At 43.6% G+C, this 24,312-nt stretch overlaps 1 protein-coding gene across 3 annotated transcripts in view; it reads right to left on the reverse strand.

Annotated features, from left to right (window-relative positions):
• Positions 1 to 3,989: 3,989 nt before the first annotated feature.
• Positions 3,990 to 24,312, reverse strand: part of tbccd1 (TBCC domain containing 1) — a 23,866-nt gene continuing 3,543 nt past the window's right edge. Inside the window, exons 2-8 of one of the 3 annotated variants that reach the window (XM_078404604.1) lie at positions 23,751 to 23,805; positions 22,777 to 23,114; positions 20,300 to 20,449; positions 15,187 to 15,553; positions 10,828 to 11,014; positions 9,209 to 9,706; positions 3,990 to 5,223 (exon numbers count right to left, since the gene is read on the reverse strand). In XM_078404604.1, the coding sequence (XP_078260730.1) occupies positions 5,097 to 5,223; positions 9,209 to 9,706; positions 10,828 to 11,014; positions 15,187 to 15,553; positions 20,300 to 20,449; positions 22,777 to 23,112 (1,665 nt within the window). In that variant the 5' untranslated portion in view covers positions 23,113 to 23,114; positions 23,751 to 23,805 and the 3' untranslated portion in view covers positions 3,990 to 5,096. The remainder of the gene's footprint in view (positions 5,224 to 9,208; positions 9,707 to 10,827; positions 11,015 to 15,186; positions 15,554 to 20,299; positions 20,450 to 22,776; positions 23,115 to 23,750; positions 23,806 to 24,312) is intronic. The other 2 variants (XM_078404605.1, XM_078404603.1) reach the window with 2 other exon arrangements.

Below are 24,312 nucleotides of genomic sequence, written 5' to 3' on the forward strand. Positions count from 1 at the left end.
CCATCACCGGCTCCGACCTCCCCACCATCGAAGGGATTTACAGGAGTCGCTGCCTCACAAAGGCAGCCGGCATCATCAGAGACCCACACCCCCCTGGCCACACACTCATCTCACCCCCACCATCGGGAAGAAGGTACAGGAGCCTGAAAGCTGTGACGTTCAGGTTCAGGAACAGCCTCTTCCCCACAGCCATCAGGGGATTAAACACCACAACCTCAAATATGCTCTGAACTACATAGACTATTATTATTATTTCACTACTATTGTTTGTTTTTGTGTGTATGTATGTGCGTATATGTAATATATCTGTGTGTGTGTGTACTTGTGAGTATGTGAACTGTATGCACACTGAACGTTTTTTCCTCTCGTTTATTATGTTGTTTACAGTGCACTATGTTCACATATTCTGTTGTGCTGCTAAGTAAGAATGTCATTGTTCTATCCGGGACACATGACAATAAAACACTCTCGACTCTTGATATGTAGGAAGGAACTGCAGATGCTGGTTTAAACCGAAGATAGACACAAAATGCTGGAGTAACTCCGCGGGACAGGCAGCATCTCTGAAGAATAGGAATAGGTGACGTTTCGGGTCTGAAGAAGGGTCTTGACCTGAAACGTCACCTATTCCTTTTCTCCAGCGATGCTGCCTGACCCGCTGACCTACTCCAGCCTTTTATGTCTGCCTACTATTGAGATTAGTTTTGTTTTAGCGCTGGAGAGTTTGCTAAGCGATAGTTACCACCAATCATTAAAAACTCAGGGAGATATCATGCAGGAAAGCACAAATCTTTTCAGAGCATTATAAATTTTGGAATTTTTGTGGATTTTTCCCAGAGAAGGCTTGAAATTAGTGTGCCCTTATTTCACGACAGGAAGGCGCATTTTGTGGATTCTGAGTCTCGACCCGAAACATCACCCATTCCTTCTCTCCAGAGATGGTAATGATGGAATTGTACAGAACACTGGTGAGGCCACAGCTGGAGTATTGTGTACAGTTCTGGTCACCACATTATAGAAAGGATGTGATAGCTGGGAGAGGGTGCAGAGGAGATTCACCAGGATGCTGCCAGGGATGAAGGGCCTCGGCTATGAGGAGAGACTGAGCAGACTGGGGTTGTTTTCCCTGGAGCAGAGAAGGCTGAGAGGGGACATGATCGAGGTGTACAAGATCATGAGGGGCATAGATAAGGTAGATGGCGGGGAACTTCTTCCACTGGTGGAAGGTTCAACAACGAGGGGACATAGATACAGGGTAAGGGGAGGGAGGTTTCGGGGGGATGTGAGAAATAACTTTTTCACCCAGAGGGTGGTTGGAGTCTGGAACTCACTGCCTGGGGTGGTGGTGGAGGCGGGAACACTTACAACGTTTAAGAGGCATTTGGATGGGCACTTGAAATGCTACAACATTCAGGGCTACGGTCCAAATGCGGGAAAATGGGATTAAAATGAGACTGTGTTTGGTAACGGGCGGCGCAGACACGATGGGCCGAAGGGCCTCTTTCTGTGCTGTAGGACTCTATGACTCTATGAGATGCTGCCTGTCCCGCTGAGTTACTCCAGCTTTTTGTGTCTATCTTGTGGATGTCCACCATTAACCAAGCCCACATACTTTAGAACTCGCTGGGTTTTAATTCAATGTCATTATGACCACAGAATGCAAACCTTTGTTTCCTACATATTGCAATATAAAGATCATTCTAAACTGTAATCTTATTCCCTTGCTAAAATTGCAGTTATTTCTATTATCTTGTCTCCTGATTTCATTGGACTTTGGTCCAAATTGTCAAAAGAGCTACATTTGAAAGGGGCAGTGATTATCCTTGATGTTGTGGCAATATTGGGTTGTGTGGCTTCAGAGAGCGTTAATAAAATTAGTGTCAATGGAAGTTAGGAAAACACTTTCCACTGATCGAAGTCACACTTCGCATAAAGGGCAGCACGATGGCGCAGCGGTAGAGCTACTGCCTTACAGCACCAGAGACCCGGGTTCCATCCCGACTACGGGTGCTGTCTGTACGGAGTTTGTACGTTCTCCCCGTGACCCGCGTGTATTTTCTCCGAGATCTTCGGTTTCCGCCCACACTCCAAAGACGTACAGGTTTATAGGTTAATTGATTTGGTATAAATGTAAACTTGTCCCTAGTGGGCATAGGGTAGTGTTAATGTGCGGGGATCGCTGGTCGGCGCGGACCCGGTGGGTCGAAAGGGCCTGTTTCCACGCTGTATCTCTAAACTAAACTAAACTAAAGGCGATTGTTACTGAGGGTTGTCAATCGTCTCAGCAGGGACTTCCCCCGATCCAATTTTCTTCACTTGGTTCATTAATCACACTCCCTCCTTCATAAGTGTTTGCTGATAATTGCACAATATTCAATTCCATTATCGATTGCTTTAACCCACAGTTGTATGTTAGATAAAAGTGAGTATCGCCATCACAGTTTTGAGCTGATATTTTATATTTTGTTGAAATAATCGGGAACATAAATCTTTAAGTTCAATACTGAAACAGTGCTTTTGTTTGCATTATAGAATATTATTGAACATGTACAGTACAAAGCAAACATTCTCAAAAATAATTATTATTAAACATTCCCAACACCAGAAATGCAGTTTAAGACATTTGCAGAAAATAGTTACACGTTTTGTTTGAGGTAAATGTTGAGGAAGTCTGATTTTCAAACTGATTCAAAAAACTTACTTGGAAGAGAAAGTTGAGAATGTGGTCAGCTGAGTCAGTGGAACTTGCAAGGACCAAGTCCCATCCCAGCAACAGAAACAATACAATTGGTATAACCGCACCTGATCCAATCATCTACAACTTCTGCATCTGGTCACTAGCCACCCACTCTGTTGCAAACAAGTACTTGAAGAAGTCGGGTAAAGAATACGCTGAGCTTCAACGGAATCAACCAGTTTGCCAATGCATTGTCAAGGGTCACCTGGAAAGAGTAACTGTTGACTAGTGGAAGCTCACGAAGAGGAGTGCAGAGAAAAACAAGCAAGGGGAAGAAACCACTAAATGGTCTTAAACACTTGAAAAATCAAAGTATAATGTCAGCAGAAAAGTGAACACACACAGGCAGGGAAGCCAAAGATGGCCACCTCTTTGAATAGAAATTATAAATGGTATGATGCTCAGGGTGGATGTTGGCCCAGAATGATTCTGGACAGCAATTACAGGAATTCCCCAGGTTAAGACAGAGTTTCATTCCTGAGAACTGTTCATAACCCAAACTGTTCATAAAGTGGAGGTCAACAAGAAACATTTACATTAGTTTAGTTTAGAGATTCAGCGCAGAAACAGGCCCTTTCGGCCCACCGGGTCCGCGCCGACCAGTGGTCCCCGCACATTAACACTATCCTACACACACACTGGGGACAATTTTTACATTTACCAAACCAATTAACCTACAAACCTGTATGCCTTTGGAGTGTGGGAGGAAACCGAAGATCTCGGAGAAAACCCACGCAGGTCACGGGGAGAACGTGCAAACTCCGTACAGACAGCACCCGTAGTTGGGATGGAACCCGGGTCTCCGGCGCTGCATTTGCTGTAAGGCGGCAACTCTACCGCTGCGCCACCGTGTCGCCCGGGGAGGGCATGACGGAGACAGCAGTGACAGCCAGGAGAGCAAGCGGGCGTGGGAAACTTGGGACCAGCCCCATTCCCACCGGCAGAAGATGCCTGACTCTCAAGATGGACGATCACAAAATGCTGGAGTAACTCAGCGGGACAGGCGACGTCTCTGGAGAGAAGGAATGGGTGATGTTTCAGGTTTGTACGTTCTCCCCGTGACCTGCGTGGGATTTCTCCGAGATCTTCGGTTTCCTCCCACACTCCAAAGACGTACAGGTCTGTAGGTTAATTGGCTGGGCAAATGTAAAAATTGTCCCTAGTGTGTGTATGATAGTGTTAATGTGCGGGGATCGCTGGGCGGCGTGGACCTGGTGGGCCGAAGGGCCTGTTTCCGCGCTGTATCTCTAAATCTTTTTTTAAATCTCCTGTTCACAGAATAGTTTGTTGAGGAGTCAAAGGTCCATGCACATCACAGCCAGAAGTAGGGCTACAGTGAAAACTCATTACGAGGGAAATTATTTTAGTTTAAATACGAAAATCAACCCGACAGAAATGATATTGCTGAATTAACTTCATCATTTTACCTTAGAGTTTTGAAGGAAACACAGTAAAGGCCTTCAAAATTTCTCTCAAAGTAGACCATGTCAGGCAACCCATCAAGACTTCAATACCAAAACTGACCATGGATGAGGGAAGAAGTTGAAATGTATATTTCAAGACGACTAACACAAATACTCAAGGCTGAACATTGAATATGAACTCGGTATGAACGTTGACTTCTAATTTACACACCAGCAGTACTTCTCTAACTTCAGATAGTTCCTCTGTCCCTCTCTTTCCCCTCCCCTTCCCAGTTCTCCCAGTCTTCCTGTCTCCGACTACATCCTATCTTTGACCCGCCCCCTCCCTTGACATCAGTCTGAAGAAGGGTCTCGACCCGAAACGTCACCCATCCCTTCTCTCCTGAGATGCTGCCTGACCCACTGAGTTACCCCAGCATTTTGTGTCTACCTACAAATACTCAAGTTGTCATGTTAAATAAATGTTTTTCTCCCTTATATTCAAAGCTGTGTCCACAGCCAGAGGAATGTTTTTCAAAGCTCCTCAAATGTAAAGTGAATTTCAATTAGTCCTAAGCATTAATAAAAAAATAAAGCTTTCGGAAATAGTGCCATCATATTAACGATGACACTAAAAACAAATGTCGTTGAAAACATCAAATAAATGACGACAAAAATTATGATGCTGAAAACAACAAAAAAATAATCTTAAATACCATCATTGAAAAACAAAATTATTACAAGTTTAATCTAATCCGTTCAAAATACAGTTAACAGCACTAGTTTCTGAAATGTGCGCTTAATTTTCCTTGATAGTTAACCAATTATCACGAACACGCATCAGAACCCAACTATACCTGAATTATACATTTCCAAGACACAACACATACAATGTAATTTAGAACAAGAGTAACACAGCAGATTTAATTCAGTAATAGCCGACATCCCAGGGATAATCAAGACGCCATCTGCTTTGCGGAAGGTGCTGGAATAAGACTATCCAGCTGCTGACGATGTCCTGTCTGATCTAACCATTCACAAAACTCCTGCTCCACCAGGTTCTGAAACAACCTGCGCTGCTCCCTGGAAAATAAGAGAAAATATAAGACGTGATAAAGTGCTGAATTTTCAACCAGGGAAATCTTAATAAAAAATGTTCCGCAAATGAGCCACACTTGATTGAATTCAAGAGTATATACAGCTATATTCTGTACTTTTTCTTAGCGAAGAAATACGCAAAAAGCTGGAGTAACTCAGCGGGTTAGACAGCATCTCTAGAGAAAAGGAATCGGTGACGTTTTGGGGTCGAGACCCTTCTTCAGGCTGAAGGTCTAAAGAAGGGTCTCGACCAAATCGTTACCTCTTCCTTTTCTCCAGAGATGCTGTCTAACCCGCTGAGTTACTCCAGCTTTTTGTGTGTATCTTCGGTTTAAACATGAAGCAACTCAGCAGGTCAGGCAGCATCTCTGGAGAACGTGGATAGGTGATGTTTTGGGTCGAGACCCTCCTGCAGACTGGTCTCAACAGTACACAGTATCTACTGTCACTATAATACAGTGCAATAGGAATCAATGCTCTGATACCACCACTCAAAATCTAAATCGTTTAGAGATCAAGGAATGGTGCACCTTTGTGTCTTTTCCTTGAAATCACCACTAGATTTCAGATAATTTAACACAAACCATAGAAATTACCTGAGAATAACATTCGGCATGAAGCTAATAGCATCTCATATTTCGCTTGGGCAGCTTAAAACCCAGTGGTATGAATATTCCACTGTTCCAGTGAACAACATCCGTTGTTCCAGATGTAGACTCTTCTACATCGGCGAGACCAAACGCAGACTGGCCGATTGTTTAGCGAAACCTTTGCTCAGCCCACCTGAACCAACCTGATCTCCCGGTTGCTGGACACTTTAATTCTCCTTCCCATTCCCACACTGACCTTTCTGTCCTTGGTCTCCATTGTCAGAGTGAGGCTAAACGCAAAATTGGAGGAACAGCATCTCATATTTCGCTTGGGCAGCTTACAGCCCAGTGGTATATAACATATAACATATAACAACTACAGCATGGAAACAGGCCTGTCCGGCCCTACCTGTCCACGCCGACCATTCTCCCTGACCTAGTCTCATCTACCTGCACTCAGACCATAACCCTCCAATCCCCTCCTATCCATATACCTATCCAATTTACTCTTAAATAATAAAATCGAGCCAGCCTCCACCACTTCCACCGGAAGCCCATTCCATACAGCCACAACCCTCTGAGTAAAGAAGTTCCCCCTCATGTTACCCCTAAACCTTTGTCCCTCAATTCTGAAGCTATGTCCCCTTGTTGGAATCTTCCCCACTCTCAAAGGGAAAAGCCTACCCACGTCAACTCTGTCCGTCCCTCTCAAAATTTTAAAAACCTCTATCAAGTCCCCCCTCAACCTTCTACGCTCCAAAGAATAAAGACCCAACCTATTCAACCTCTCTCTGTAGCCTAAGTGCTGAAACCCAGGCAACATTCTAGTAAATCTCCTCTGTACCCTCTCCATTTTGTCGACATCCTTCCTATAATTTGGCGACCAGAACTGCACACCATACTCCAGATTCGGCCTCACCAATGCCCTGTACAATTTCAACATTACATCCCAACTTCTATACTCGATGCTCTGATTTATAAAGGCAAGCATACCAAATGCCTTCTTCACCACCCTATCCACATGAGATTCCACCTTCAGGGAACAATGCACAGTTATTCCCAGATCCCTCTGTTCCACTGCATTCCTCAATTCCCTACCATTTACCCTGTACGTCCTATTTTGATTTGTCCTACCAAAATGCAGCACCTCACACTTATCAGCATTAAACTCCATCTGCCATCTTTCAGCCCACCCTTCCAAAAGGCCCAAGTCTCTCTGTAGACTTTGAAAATCTACCTCACTATCAACTACTCCACCTATCTTAGTATCATCTGCATATTTACTAATCCAATTTGCCACACCATCATCCAGATCATTAATGTAAATGACAAACAACAGTGGACCCAACACAGATCCTTGGGGCACTCCACTAGACACTGGCCTCCAACCTGACATACAATTGTCAACTATTACCCTCTGGTATCTCCCATTCAGCCATTGTTGAATCCATCTTGCAACCTCACTATTAATACCCAACGATTTAACCTTCTTAATCAACCTTCCATGTGGAACCATGTCAAATGCCTTACTGAAGTCCATATAGACAACATCCACAGCCTTGCCCTTATCAATTTCCCTGGTAACCTCTTCAAAAAATTCAAGAAGATTAGTCAAACATGACCTTCCAGGCACAAATCCATGTTGACTGTTTCTAATCAGGCCTTGATTATCCAAATAATTATATATATTGTCCCTAAGTATCTTTTCCATTAATTTTCCCACCACAGACGTCAAACTAATAGGTCTATAATTGCTAGGTTTACGTTTAGAACCTTTTTTAAACAAAGGCACAACATGCGCAATGCGCCAATCTTCCGGCACCATCCCTGTTTCTAATGACGTTTGAAATATTTCCGTCATAGCCCCTGCTATTTCTGCACTAACTTCCCTCAATGTCCTAGGGAATATCCTATCAGGACCTGGAGACTTATCCACTTTTATATTCTTCAAAAGTGTCCGTACCTCCTCTTCTTTAATCCTCCTAATTTCCATCACTACTCTACTTGTTTCGCTTACCTCACATAATTCAATATCCTTCTCCTCGGTAAATACCGAAGAAAAGAAATTGTTTAATATCTCCCCCATTTCTTCCGGCTCAGCACATAGCTGTCCACTCTGACTCTCTAATGGACCAATTTTGGTATGAATATTGATTTCTCTCACTTCAGGCAGCCCCGGCATTCCCTCTCTCTCTCTATCCCTCCCCCACCCAAGTCGCACCAGCTTCTCATTTTCACCCAACAATGGCCAGTTTCCTTTATCGTCGTTACTTTTTTACATATCTTTCATTCATTGTTCTTTATCTCTCTACATCATCGCCTATATCTTCATTTCCCTTTTTTGTGTCTATCTCCGGTATAAATATTGATTTCACTAACTTTAAGTAACCCCTGCACCCCCTCTCTCTCCATCCCTCCCCCACACAGGTCGTACCAGCTTCAAAGTCGTCTTGTTGAGTCTCGTTGTCTGTAACTCGTTCTCACCTAGGCCACAGCTAATAATGGCCCGTTTTCTTAATCATCATTACTTTTCTGCATATCTTTCATTCATTTGTTCTATATCTCTCTACATCAGTGCCTATATTTCTCGTTTCCCTTTCTCCTGACTCTCAGTCTGAAGAAGGGTCTCGACTAGAAACGTCACCCATTCCTTCTCTCCTGAGATGCTGTCTGACCCGCTGAGTTACTCCAGCATTTTGTGTCTATCTTAAGCTCAGTAATTTATGTCTACTGTACACGCCACCATAGAGTGAAGTATCTATAACAGAAAGAGAGCCTGAAATTATGGAGCTTCATTGATATCGATTCCAGTTCAGGATCAGCTTAATTGATTAGTTAATGGACTTTGGCATTAATGTTACAAAGAGATTCACAAATATAAATCAGGATTGTCGAATTCTATTCTCGGGACAGATGTGTTAAATGCTGTGTGACACGATGCTGGCTATTTTTGATGCTTCTGCAAACACAGTTCTTAGCGTTATCTAGATTTTAGAAAATGGACCCTAGGCAACTTATTGGAGCAATACTGTTAATGCATAATACAGTTTTCAGAAAATCAATGCTTTCAAAAGGAATGGAAGAGATTCTTTATCTCATTCTGAAACTAATAATATATTTTCAGTAGACACAAAATGCTGGAGTAACTCAACGGGTCAGGCAGCATCTTGGGAAAGAAGGAATGGGTGACGTTTACAGGTCGAGATCCTTCTTCAGACCCTCGACCAGAAACATCTTGACCCGAAACGTCACGCATTCCTTCTCTCCCGAGATGCTGCCTGTCCCACTGAGTTACTCTGGCATTTTGTGTCTACCTTCGATTTAAACCAGCATCTGCAGTTTTTTTCCTACAAATATATTTTCAGTATATAAGTACTAACTTGCTGAGTCCTGCTTCCTTAACAATCTTCTGCCAATTCTGGATTTTCTGCTCCCGATGTTTTATAACTTTTTCATATGGCAGTGGTAGTCCTCCAGGGATCTCCACTGTGTCCCCCTCCATTTCAAACGGAGTTACAAACACATAAAAGTCCTTTGGAGACAGCAGCTGATAAACAGGCACTTCATTGTTGTCCACACCAAAACACACTGGCTTATTCCAGTAATTGGGAATTGTAGCAATGCCTGTTCTAGCCATGTGGTCCTCCAACAATGGATAATAAGTATGGTATGGGGCAAACGTTAAGCTCGAGTTCCCAGACATTATCAGAGGGCGCGTAGTTGCGAGACAGTGGAAAGTACAGGAAGATGACGAGGAGACTGAAAGCCTGCGGCAGATGGCGATCACTTTGACATCATCACAGCCGTGGATGTGCACAGTTGTTTGGACTGGGCCAAACACTAAAGTGGTGTTTCTGCACTTCTCAACACTGACAGACCTGCAACGAGAAACCGATATATACATATGAAATATAGAGGACTACAAACAAATCTTCACAACTATGCACCTTATTCCAATCTACATTTTCTGTTGACTATACAGGCACTCCTCAACATACGATGAGAAACCCATAGTAAACCGAATATATAGTACGTCAAAATGCATTTAATACACGTGATCACGTGGCCGGAAGTGAGTGGCGGCTCGCTACAGTTCGCTGCCGTTTGCACCATCGTAGAGTCGAAATATCACAAGTCGAAGCATCATAAGGCGGGGAGCATCTTGTACTGTACTAAAGAACAGAATCCTCTTCTGCAAAGCACTGTTTTGTAGCTTGGGACCGAGCAAGCAACTTGCTCCAAGTTCAGAACCAGTGCTGCCATCTTGGAAATAGTCCAAGCATACTTTGTGTGCCAGTGGGGAAATGTACAGACTTTGCTGTGTGCTGCCACCACTAATCAGCAGTAACTCACTATTTGGACAAAAGTTTTTTTTTTAAACTGGCTCGAACTAAATTTTACTACATCATGATGCAACATGTTAGTGTAAGGTTGCCAACTTTCTCACTCCCAAATAAGGGACAAAAGGTGACGTCACTGCCCCGCCCCCATGTGACCTCACCCAGCCAGCGGCCACGTGCTCCCGCACCACCATTGGCGGCCGCCCGGGTCAGGAGGCGGGTTGCCACGCAACCTCCGTTAGGCGGCGCCCAGGCCACCGGGCCTACACTGTCCGGGCCTACAGCACCTAACACAGGACAAGGGCGGGCCCGAACGGGACAAGCCAATTTAGCCCAATATACGGGAAGACCCGGCTAATACTGGACAGTTGGCAACCTTATGTTTGTGTATCAATTTTTTGTGCAAGGCTGCACATTCAGAATACATTGTATGTTTTTATCGAGTGCACAGGGGTTCTTCTTAATATTGATGCACAAATTTTCCAACAACATGAAGTGCAAAGCTCCCTACATTGAAGCAGCGATAGGTTTGGCTGAAGACTAGTTATCTCATTCAAGTATTTGCTTTTATAAAAACAACATTTAGACTTTGAATCAGCCTTTTAAAGCTAAAAAATGTCAGTTCTTTAAACTTTTTACTTCATAAATGCTAATCTCACCTTAAAGGAGATAAGAGATATATGAAGCAGTCATTGCAGCGATGTATTTTAACATGGGCTCCAACTAGCTGCTCTGAGCTCTTGGCCAGGGTTTGCTTGTATACTTGTGTCATTATCACCACCTTGTGGCCTTTAGGTGCTGTGTAAGTATTGCATGCAATCTTTGCCCGCTTTGTCGTACCTTCAACTTAGAAAGAGAGAACGTAGCTCAGTAACATATAGAGTGGGTGGGGGGGGGGGGGGAAGGGAGGGGGGGTTGAGAAGGGATGGAGTGGGTGAGTGGGGGGAGATAAGGGTTGAGGGTGGATGGAGTGGGTGAAGAGGAAGGGGAGATAAGGGGTGTTGAGGGGGATGGAGTGGGAGGAGAGAAGGGGAAGTGGGGGAGGGGAGGGTGCTGGACCAATGCAGGAGAGGTTTGGTGGGTTGAAGGGGGATGGTGAGGGGGGATAAGGGGGATTGAGGAGGGATGGAGTGGGTGAGTGGTTGAGAGGAGGAGGGGGGTTAAGGGGGGATGGAGTGAGTGAGTGGGGGGGGGGGAGGAGGGGGGATAACGGGGGGTTCAGGGGGATCGAGTGGGGGGGGGGGGGGGGAGGCGGGGAGGAGAGGGTGCTGCACCAATGCAGGAGAGGTTTGGGCCCAACGGGTCCACTTGGTCTATTTAAGACATAAATCTGACCGGTAAATAGCTGTCAATTAAATCAATAATAAATTGAATACCTATGTAAATGTGTTTCACAAATATGACTGCAATAAACTCTTCATTTGATGAGCAACAGAACAACAGAATAAAGATGTCTGTCCATTTCCCTGCACCAGTGCTAGCTGGCCAGCTGAGTTCCTCCAGCAGATTATGTTTTTGGAACAGAATACAGTTGCTACTGCCCACCATTATATCATTATGGTGTTATATTACACACTGGAAGATATAACCAGGAGGTTTCATTCAATTCATTGCCTGCAATAAAGTAATTTGTAGATTTGATCTACGTAATTCGTAGATTAAATTTGGAAATTTCCCACTTGTATGATCTTATTTAATTAAAAAATGGTCCAATGATCACTTAGGAAGCTTTATCCTCATTCAAATTAAAAATAAATTGTACAGATTTAATAATAAATTGCACTGGTGCAGCGGTAGAGTTGCTGCCTTACAGCGAATGCAGCGCCGGAGACCCGGGTTCCATCCCGACTACGGGTGCTGTCTGTACGGAGTTTGTACGTTCTCCCCGTGACCTGCTTGGGTTTGCTCCGCGATCTTCGGTTTCCTCCCACACTCCAAAGACGTACAGGTTTGTAGGTTAATTGGCTTGGTAAATGTAAAAATTGTCCCTAGTGGGTGTAGGATAGTGTTAATGTGCGGGGATCGCTGGTCAGCGTGAACCTGGTGGGCCGAAGGGCCTGTTTCCGCGCTGTATCTCTAAACTAAGATTCTCCTAGATTTCAAATACCCGAGCGATGAACAGCTGGTACATGTGAGCAAGCGTTTGAGGGACTGGCGGGATGGATTTGCCCGTTGCAGTGGGCTCCAGGCATCTTCTACCAGTTGGGAACAGAGCATTATGCGTGCCCTCTCTCCACGACACCCTCCCCTATTACATACTAGATCAAGATACTAGACACTCCAGCATTTTGTGTCTATCTTCAAGCTGAGCAGGCATGTTCACTTATAGAGTCATAGAGTGTGGACAGGCCCTTCGGCCCAACTCGCCCACACCGGCCAACAATGTCCGAAGCTACACTAGTCCCACTTGCCTGCGCTTGGTCCATATCTTTCCAAACCTGTCCTATCCATGTACCTGTCCAACTGTTTCTTAAGAGATGGGATAGTCCCAGCCTCAACTACCTCCTCTGGAAGCTTGTTCCATACACCCACCACCCTCTGTGTGAAAACGTTACCCCTCAGATTCCTATTAAATCTTTTCCCCTTCACCTTGAACCTATGTCCTCTGGTCCTCGATTCCCCTACTCTGGGTAAAAGACTCTGTGCATCTACCCGATCTATTCCTCTCATGATTTTGTACACCTCTATAAGATCACCCCTCTTCCTCCTGCTCTCCATGGAATAGAGACCCAGCCTACTCAACCTCTTCCTATAGCTCACACCCTCTAGTCCTGACAACATCCTCGTAAATAACTTGCTGACTCATCGAGTGAGTGAGGCCTTCCTGCGTTTGCTTGCTCTCCTGTCACGGCCATTTCTAAACAGACAGTTTTCAGAAAAGGAACCGTACAGTAACCTTGCTGCTGTCTCCATCATTTTCATACAAGTGAAAGCACATCAAACCAGCAAGACAGCAAGTGTGGAGGAAGGAACTGCAGATGCTGGTTTCAATCGAAGATAGACACAAAATGCTGGAGCAACTCAGCGGGTCAGGCAGCATCTCTGGAGAGAAGGAATGGGCGATGTTTCGGGTTAAGACTCTTCTTCAGACTCAAAAACATCACCCATTCCTTCTCTCCAGAGATGCTGCCTGTCCCGCTGAGTTACTCCAGCATTTTGTGTCTATCTTCGGTTTAAACCAGCATCTGCAGTTCCTTCCTACACATTATGTCTACTCCAGCATTTTGTGTCTCAGCATAACAGCAAGGTAGTTATGAGCTAAAGTCAAAAGTAATTGCTTTTAAAATTGTTGTTCTGAAACGTGTTTATCTGACAAATGTTTATTCTACAAAATGCACACCATGAACTCTAATAATAGTTCCTGATAGTAAAAATTGAGTTTCCACCCTGAAAATGTATTATAAAGGCTAGATTAGGCCTAACACTAGGAATGTATATCATAAACCTCATAGAAAATTGACAAACATCAGCCTTCATGTGCATTTTAAGAGCACCCTGATCATTCTCGTTTCCTGTCTATGGAGTATGGATATTCGATTTAAAAGTTGGAAATGTTGATTTTTTTAATGCAGCAGTCTATGAATCATTGACACTAATTATCATTCAAGTAACATATTGTTCCAGTATTCTCCGACTGCTCAGAGGCTGAACAGCATGCACGAGGAAAGAGCTGATACGCCATTGACTGATACTGTGTGGAAACAGGCCCTTCGGCCCAACTTGCCCACACCAGCCAACATGTCCCAGCTACACTAGTCCCACCTGCCTGCGTTTGGTTCATATCCCTCCAAACCTGTCCTATCCATGAATCTGTCTAACTGTTTCTTAAACGTTGGGATAGTCCCAGCCTCAACTACCTCCTCTGGCAGCTTGTTCCATACACCCACCACCCTTTGTATGAAAAAGTTACCCCTCAGATTCCTATTAAATCTTTTCCCCTTCAACTTAAACCTGTCCTCTGGTCCTCGATTCCCCTACTCTGGGCAAGAGACTGTGCAGCTACCCGATCTATTCCTCTCATGATTTTATACACCTCTAGAAGATCACCCCTCATCCTCCTGCACTCCAAGGAATAGCGACCCAGCCTATTTAACCTCTCCCTATAGCTCAGACCCACTAGTCCTGGCAACATCCTTGTAAATCTCTGTCGTGGTGGAGCTCTTCCCACATATTTTCCCACAACCAGATATCGTTAGCAGCAAACGTTCAGAACAGGATCCAGCCTCCTCATTCCAAATAAGAAAGTGCGTTGTGTTGCGAGATAGGACGGGACTTTGAGATAGCAGAAAGAGGTAAATTATCACTGGCAACTTTCACATTCCACTGAAGGATTTTCAGGAATGTGCAGATTAAGTCTGGGCAGCACGGTGGCGCAGCGGTAGAGTTGCTGCCTTCCAGCGAATGCAGCGCCGGAGACCCGGGTTCCATCCCGGCTACGGGTGCTGTCTGTACGGAGTTTGTACGTTCTCCCCGTGACCTGCGTGGGTTTTCTCCGAGATCATCGTACAGGTTGGTCGGTTAATTGGCTTGGTAAATGTAAAAATTGTCCCTAGTGGGTATAGGATAGTGTTAATGTGCGGGGATCGCTGGGCGGCGTGGGCCCGGTGGGCCGAATGGGCCTGTTTCCGTGCTGTATCTCTAAACGAAACTAAACTAAAACTTCTGTTATAATTACCAAACACATCACATTATTGTGGGGTAGTGGAAATACTCAAAGAATCATCCATGTTTCAAAAGTCGGAACATATAGTTCCCTCTTCAGCTCCCAACAATCCCATACATTCTTTAAAAAAAAATTTAAATAGAGCATCTTGTCACATACCGACTATCATTCGATTTTGATTCAAAATACAAAATTAGATTGCAATAAGTGTAACATTCTTATTTTCATGATCAAGTCCTGTTGATTTACCAAAGATAGACAAAAATGCAGGAGTAACTCAGCGGGACAGGCAGCATCTCTGGATAGAAGGAATGGGTGACGTTTTGGGTCGAGACCCTTCTGCAGACAGAATTACCTTGCTGTGCCCACACGAGCTTCTTTCCCTTTTGGAAACAGACTGCAGTACCAAATGGATTGGGTCCGAGCACACTTCTCAACCAGGCTTCCAGTTTATGGAAATGGAACATCTTGGAGAGCTTGGAGTAGCCAGTTGTGGCCAGAATTGGCTGCCAAAAAGCCAGTTCATGCACAGGATGAATTGCTGCATTCCGACCGATACTTCCTTCAAAGAGAAAGTTGAGGGCTCTCACGGCTTCCGCAGAGATCATGCTGTCATGGGTTGAGTGAGCTGAAATGGTGAGTTGCCCAGGGTCAAGCAGAAGCTCCAACAACTCTGACAAGTGGCTCAGAACAAATGCCAGATGGTTATGGTCATCCATATTCTGCATTGTAGAAAAACAACAACAAACCTCTGATGAACATTTCACTGCTACTATGTTATTGTATTTAAACATTCTACTACGCATGAGATATTGTATGACAAAATTAGTTGCATCCCTTTGAGCGGAATGAATAGATGGCTGTCGAATTATTTGTGAGAGAGCAAATAACGGATGTTTTAAAATAGCTTCCCTAATCAGATTCTACCACAAGCAGTAAATCCTCTTCTGCTCCCTCTGGTCAAAAATCTGGAGAAGTACATTGGCAGCAAAGTAAATACATAAGTTCATAAGTTCTAGGAGCAGAATTGGGCCATTAGGCCCATCAGATTTACTCCATCATTCAATCATGGGTGATCTACCTTTCCCTCTCAACTCCATTCTCCTGCCTACGCCCCAGAACCTCTGACGTGTTTTCCAATTAAGAATCTGACAATCTCTGGCTTGAAAATATCCATTGACTTGACAATGAATTCCAGATTCACCACCCTCTGACCACAGAAGTTCCTTCTCATCGCCTTTCTAAAGGTATGTCCTTTAATTCTGGGGCTTAACATTGAAACATAGAAAATAGATGCAGGAGGAGGCCATTTGGCCCTTCGAGCCAGCACCGCCATTCATTGTGATCATGGCTGATCATCCACAATCAGTAACCCGTGCCTGCCTTCTCCCCATATCCCCTGATTCCACTAGCCCTTAGAGTTCTATCTAACTCTCTTTTAAATTAATCCAGTGAATTGGCCTCTACTATGGCCTCTGGTCCCAGGCTCTCCCACTAGTGGAAACATCCTCTCCACATCCACTCTAACCGGGGTATGTGTTTCAATGAAACCAAATTAATTGCAAGTCCAGCTTTATAAAAAAGGGTGGTAGATTACAAATCTAAGTGTATAGATAGATATATCAGATGTTTTTAAAAGACACATTTAATTTGGACATAAAATATATCACGAGTGTTGTTTGATAATAATGGGTGGAAAATACAAGACAGTGGTCTCATATCCTTTAAAGCTTACACGACAAGCAAGTTTTGCGTGTTTTTCATAAGGAGTTAGGACTGTGCAATTGAGATCATTATAACATGGTAGTACAAAGACAGTAAGACTTTGTTTTTTAATGGAGTATTTGAATCACTTTGAAGCTGCTTATTATGACTCATGAGAACTATAGGAATTACAGCACAGGAAGCTGTCATTTGGTCCATTGTATCTGTGATGGTTCTTTACAATAACAATTGCAACAGAATCCATCCTGATGTACAAGATATGTTCTCTTTTTTTGTGATGTGGGCATTTCAGACCTGCATTTATTGCCCATTCCTAACTGCCCTTTAGAATGAAGACTGGTTATGAAAGAACACAATGACTTGCTTGGCCTTTTCATAAGGTTGGGATTTGAGTATAGGAGTAAAGAGGTCATTCTGAAGTTGTACAGGTGAGACCACAGCTGGAGTATTGTGTGCAGTTTTGGCCTCCAAATTTGAGGAAGGACATCCTTGCTATTGAGGCAGTGCAGCGTGGGTTCACAAGGTTAATCCCCGGGATGGCGGGACTGTCATACGAGGAAAGATTGGAAAGACAGAGCTTGTATTTACTGGAATTTAGAAGGACAAGAGGGGATCTTATAGAAACGTATAAAATTATAAAAGGACTGATACAGGTATGTAGGTTAATTGGCTGGGTAAAGGTAAAAATTGTCCCTAGTGGGTGTAGGATAGTGTTAATGTGCGGGGATCGCTGGGCGGCACGGACTTGGTGGGCCGAAAAGGCCTGTTTCCGGCTGTATGTATATGATATGATATGATATGATATGTCTGAAACAAGCTTGATGCAGGAAAAATGTTCCCAATGTTGGGGGAGTCCAGAACCAGGGGTCACAGTCTAAGAATAAAGGGGAGGCCATTTAAAACTGAGGTGAGAAAAACTTTTTCACCCAGAGAGCTGTGAATTTGTGGAATTCTCTGCCACAGAGGGCAGTGGAGGCCAATTCACTGGATGAATGTAAAAGAGAGTTAGATAGAGCTCTAGGGGCTAGCGGAATCAAGGGATATTGGGAGAAGGCAGGCACGGGTTACTGATTGTGGATGATCAGCCATGATCACAATGAATGGCGGTGCTGGTTTGAAGGGCCAAATGGCCTCCTCCTGCACCTATTTTCTATGTTTCTATGTCGGTATGTTCTTCTGGAGTCACATATAGTCAGTGTGACTGGCTGGAATGAAAATGTATTTGGACCCAAAGTTAATGGAAGAAATAAAAGAGCAGATAACTGTCATGATAGTACATCTGTCAATGAGTTGAATTTTTACAGTAATCCAGTAATTGAAGGTTAACAGATATAAAACAAAAATTAAATTCTACAGCTACAAAGGTTGGACGTGATCTCTGATCTTAGGAATTTTTCCTTGAGTACTAAATTGATACACTGTACCAGAATACCTCAGACAAGGAAGATATTGGAGGCAAACAGACAAACTAATTCAGACACACAAGATGGCTTCACACAAATTATGTGAAAGTAGTGTGTTTAGGGTTGATGGAAATAAACAGAGAGAGAGGTCTAGCTACAGATATAAAGGGATCAAGTAAAAGGCCTGGATGGCTAAAAATTCTCAGAGTGTGTATAAAATCATGAGAGGAATAGATTGGGTAGATGTACAGAGACTCTTGCCCAGAGTAGGGGAGTCAAGGTCCAGAGGATATAGGTTTAACGTGAAGGGGAAAAGATTTAATAGGAATCTGAGGTAAACTTTTTCACACAAAGAATGGTGGGTGTATGGAACAAGCTGCCAGAGGAGGTAGTTGAGGCTGGGACTATCCTATCGTTTAAGAAACAGTTGGGCAGGTACATGGATAGGACAGGTTTGGAGGGATATGGACCAAATGCGGGCAGATGGGACTAGTGCAGCTGGGACATGTTGGTCGGTGCGGACGAGTTGGGCCGAAGGGCCTATTTCCACACTGTATGACAGTGACTAACCAGGGGAACAGGTTTTCAAAGATCAAAAGTGATTAACTGCAGGAAAACAGGCCAATCATACTGTGGGAGAACATGTCATTCTGGATAATAAAATCTTTTTTAAAAAGCTGCACTTGAAAACTTTAATTTCATCTCCATTAACAACTGTAAATCCCCCACCGCTCCCATCCCCCAAGGTGTCCCCCAAGGCTCAGTCCTTGGCCCCCTCCTCTTCATCCTCTACCTCTTCCCCCTTGGTCAATTAATCCGCCGTCATGGTCTCAACTTCCACTGCTTCGCCGATGATATCCAGCTCCTCATCTCCACCAAGTCAATCTCCACCACCACACACTCTACACTGACAAACTGCATCACTGAAATAAAATCTTGGCTTCAATCAAATTTCCTCAAACTCAACTGCAACAAATCTGACATCATCATCATTGGTCCAAAAACGCTCACCAAATCCACCCAAAACTTCATCCTCAATATTGATGGTCTCCCAGTATCCACCTCCCCTCACATCCGGAATCTTGGAATCATCTTTGATCAAACCCTCTCCTTCGACAAACACATCAAACACATCACAAAGACAGCTTTCTTCCACCTCAAAAACATCGCCCGTCTCCGTCCATCCCTCTCCTCCACAGCTGCAGAAACCCTCATCCACGCTTTCAACACCTCCCGTCTGGACTACTGCAACAGCCTATGGCTCACCCTCAAAAATCATCAGTAAACTTCAATACATTCAAAACTCCGCTGCCCGTCTACTCACCCACTCCCCGATCCGTGACCATATCACCCCCGTCCTTTACAAGCTCCACTGGCTCCCCATCCCCCAGAGAATCCAGTACAAAATCCTCTTCATGACCTACAAAGCCCTCCATAACCTGGCCCCATCCTACCTGACTGACCTCCTCCACAGGCACACTTCCACCTGCACCCTCCGCTCTGCTGCTGCCAACCTCCTGTCCCCCCCCATCCGGACCAAACTCAGATCCTGGGGGGACAGGGCTTTCTCCATCGCTGCTCCCACCCTCTGGAACTCACTACCCCAAACCGTCAGAGACTCCTCCTCACTCACCACATTCAAAACATCACTGAAGTCTCACCTGTTCAGCACTGCCTTCAACCACTGACCGTCACCTCACCTTCTGTCTCCTTTTTCTGTTCGTTTACTTATTTATCTATTTATTTTCTTCTCTATGTTCTAGTAATCCCTGTAAAGCGTCTTTGAGTGTTTGAAAAGCGCTATATAAATGTAATGCATTATTATTATTATTATTATATAATTAACTAGACCCGTTGGGCCCAAACTTCTCCTGCATTGGTGCAGCACCCTCTCCTTTATATCTGGCTTGGAATTCTCTATAGACACAAAACGCTGGAGTAACTCAGCGGGTCAGGCAGCATCTCTGGAGAGAAGGAACGGGTGACGTTTCGGGTCGAGACCCTTCTTCAGACTGAGAGTCAGGGGAAAGGGAAACGAGAGATATAGACGGTGATGTAGAGAGATATGAATGAAAGATATGCAAAGAAGTAACGATGATAAAGGAAATAGGCCATTGTTAGCTGTGGGCTGCACTAATCTCCACTGCTATTACTGACATGCGGAAATGAAAATGCAGATTTGCCTCCTGTTAGATTTTCTGTTCAATATCAAGAAAAAAAAGACACAATTCAGTGTTCAAGTTCACAACCAACATAGTGAAGTTAAACAAATAATTGTTAGTGCATTTCCTTTCTTTTGGCAGGAGTGAAAGGCATTTTCATGGTAACACATAAGCCTACCTTGCTCTGAGAATTAGATTTTACATCCAGATCAGGCGATCGTGACCTGGGACTTGGCCACTCCTCTCCAATCAATGATGTACGAAGAGAAACTTTGTTTAGCTGCTGAACATAAAGAAACAGCAGGAACTGCAGCGTGTCCACTGATAACTGTGTGAAGAGTTCAATTTATATTAGTATTTTTTTAAATCGCATAATCGATGCATTACATTGCGGGCAAATATAGAATACAATGTTTTAAAGCCTACAGCCTTTTACAAAACACATAAATGTGTTGAGGTTACTCCAAATTGGTTAACTGCAATATTTATTTAGAACATCATTCTAAATCAAATATGTTCTGCTATGTATCACAGCTATTGTTGTAAAAGGAGCACGGAACAAACTGGAGAACTCAGTGGGCCAGGCAGCATCTGTGGAAGAAAATGGACTGGAAAAGAAACATGACCCGAAACATTGTCTGTCTTTTCCCTTCCACAGATGCTGCCTGACTTGCCTATTTTTTCTAGTCATTTCAATTTTTTGATCTGGATCAGGCCCACCAAGCCCACGCCAACCATCGATCGCCTGTTCACACTTCTTTTACGTTATCCCATTTTCTCATTCACTCCTGACACACTGGGGGTCAGTTAATTTACAGAGGTCAATTAACCTATAAATCCACACATCCTTGGGATGTGGGAGGAAACACACGTGGTCACAAGGAGAACATGCAAACTCCACAAAGATAGCACCCATGGTCAGGATCGAACCTGTTGTTTTGGTGCTGAGAGCCAGTAGCTCTACCAGCTGTGCCAACGTTTCTTGTTATCTCAAAAATCACAGCACGCAATTTGACAAAAATTGGACAAATTCTTAATTTCTTCTAAAAATATTATATTCCCTAACTTTTCACGTGCACAAAACAGCATGCAACAACTTGGTTCTCCTAACAATTAATGATTCCAAGATTAGAAAGAGTTTTCACACTTTTGTAATGAATAATCCGTGAACTATATCTTCATGAGCAACAATTTGCAAGGAAAAGAGGAAAAGGTGCTAAAGTATTTTTACAATCATTAAAAAAAGTATGAACAAAATTTATTTCCCTTGATCAGTGTTTCACTAAGAAAAGATATCACATGATGTAAAGATACATGATATATAAAACTGATAAAAATGCAGCCTTTATAATGATTCCTCCATAGTTTAGTTCAGAGATACAGTGCAGAAACAGGCCCTTCGGCCCATCGAGTCCGCACCGACCAGCGATCCCCGCACATTAATTCTATCCTAGGGACACTAGGGACACTTATACCAAGCCAATTAACGTACAAACATGTACGTCTTTGGAGTGTGGGAGGAAACAGAAGATCTCGGCGAAAACCCACGTGGTCACGGGGAGAACGTACAGACTCGAAACAGACAGCACCCGTAGTCGGGATGGAACCCGAGATTCTGGCACTGCAAGTGCTGTAAGGCAGCAACTCTACCGCTGCGCCACTGTGCCGCCCCCATAGCTTGAAAGTAATGCATTTTAGGCAGTTAGGACAGTCTTTTCCATACCCCGTCAAGAAGAATTTATACCAAACATTTCCAAACTTGGAGGAGTAGGATTCAATCTGAATTATCCTCTGCTTAAGTAGGAGTCAAAACTCCGTCACAGGTTTCGCAACATTTTCACTATACACTGCAAAAAAAGTTGGCGTTTCAAAAAAGTCCTCACAATATGATAATGTATATTTACAGGGCTACCATCCATGGGCCATTCTTAGTCACCTGGGTGACCAAAAATATGAAAAATACATCTCTTCTAATTCATCTCTTCTGAAAGCATTTCAGGTATATTGTTTTGTCCTGTATATATATGACTTATATATGTCGAAGTTTATCAAGTGAAATTTCTATATGCTATGCTGACAATGTTTGTTTAAGGTCAGAAGTCAAATATGACTGGTCACGTGTGTGACCTCACACGGAAGCATTTTTTTCATAACTCAGTTTTATCTTGCAAATTCTGTGAATTTTAAAAAGCTAGAATGTTCGTATCTTTAGCGGATGTGCATTATAGTTCTGTAGGTAGGAAAATAGCAAAGAATAAGATTAATCTCGAACAAGAACATTTTAATGTATTACTTTATGTGATGACGTCTGGTCACATGTGTGACATTTTGGTTCACTTTCCAAAGAATAGCTCCTATATTAAATTACCTGGCAGGATGGTAGAAATTAGAGGGCATTGACATTTGTAAACTTAGTGCACTTCTAAAAACATTAAATGATTCTAAAAAAAATGTACAGCTTCAGGTGGTGTTCCAACAGACTGATAGTGAAATGCACAAGCAGGGCACAATTCATGCATTTCACAACGACTTAGGATCAGGAAATTCTGTGATGGAGCGCAAGGAAAGTTCTATGTTTTGATGAAAAATGCAAGACTATAATTTCTCGACTACCAAATAAACATGAGGAAATCTCAACAAACAAAAAATCCGTGCCTTGTTTTTCAGTTTGTTGATTTCTTCTTCAGATGTGCAGTGGGAGACCTCTTCAGCCCACTGCAACCTCTCCTCTACAGTTCTCTCAAGGAGAATGTCAAATGTTTCAAAATACAGCCACGCCAAATTTTCAGCCAGCTGCAACTTTCCACAGGCAATATGTCTCCACATGGGCCAGGAAAGGCAGGGATAGCCCCCATTTCCCCCCTTTGTCCGAACGTAGGTCGCCATCTTTCGAAGGTAGTGCATGCTGAATTTTGAAGGAGGTGGGATCTGCAGGACACCAACCACAAAGGTTTCATATTTTACCCAAAGTCGGACGCGTGGTTGCTCCATTTCTGTGCAAAAGGAAACACGTTTTACTTCAGTGTTAACTTTATGATACCAATAGTTATTGAGATATCTATCTATCTATCAATCAATCAATCAATCAATCAATGTCTATCTGTCTGTCTATCTTATTACTAAAACTCTCATCTTGTATACATTTGTGGGTTTGTGGATAGATTTGTTCCCGAAATACAGCCAAAACGGTACATGATAGCGCGACAATTTTAGGCCCACCTTACTTACCATTGGCATGCAGTTCAAATGGATGTTATATTTTAAAAGCTATTCACTCTTTAAACTTTAAAAAATGACTTTTTAAACTTTAATAAATGCCTTTTCCACTTGCCGCTGGGGGTGGGACCCGCACAAGTGACGGGAGTGGTGGCCATTGAGGGGGGGGGGTGAGGAGAGTGGAAGAGGCGGGACCGGAACGAGGGGGGGGGGGGGACACATCACATGTGATGGGAGTGGTGGCCAATGAGGGGCGGGGGAGTGGAACGGAAGAGGCAGGACCCGAAGGAGGCGGAATGGCAATCAGGAGAGGCTTGGACCCAACAGGTCCACTCGGGCCAGTTAACTATAAAAGTACACATGGAAAATATTGCCTTTATTCAATTCCAAATGTTGAATGCAGTTAACTCTACCTTCCTATCCTATCAAACAAAAAGTCCTTTTCTTTAAATCCATCCAGAGATAATCCTGCGAAAACATCTCAAAACAAAACACGTGTAAAGCTTGTCACTTCAAAGATCTAAAAGAAAAACTACACAGAATAAATACCTGCTCCAATATATAAAAGTCATTACAGCAGAATTGCCACTTTACTTTTGATCAGATAAAGCTTTGTAATACATAAAATGTTGTCATTAAACGAAAAAAAATTGTTTATTTACCATGAACTTGGTAATATCCTGCCTATTTAAGGTAACATAGAGCAACTAGCGAATTCAGGACAAAGCATGCTCTACAATCTCATAAACATAAATTAAACAATAATAAGTCATAGAGTGATACAGCGTGGAAACAGGCCCTTCGGCCCAACTCGCCCACACCGGCCAACATGTCCCAGCTACACTAGCCCCACCTGCCCACGTTTGGTCCATATCCCTCCAAACCTGCCTTATCCATGTATCTGTCTAACTGTTTCTTAATGTTTGGATAGTCCCAGCCTCAACTACCTCCTCTGGCAGCTTGTTCCAAACACCC

This window comes from Rhinoraja longicauda, chromosome 8 (assembly GCF_053455715.1).
Source record: "Rhinoraja longicauda isolate Sanriku21f chromosome 8, sRhiLon1.1, whole genome shotgun sequence".
In the NCBI taxonomy this organism is placed as follows: Eukaryota; Metazoa; Chordata; class Chondrichthyes; order Rajiformes; family Arhynchobatidae; genus Rhinoraja; species Rhinoraja longicauda.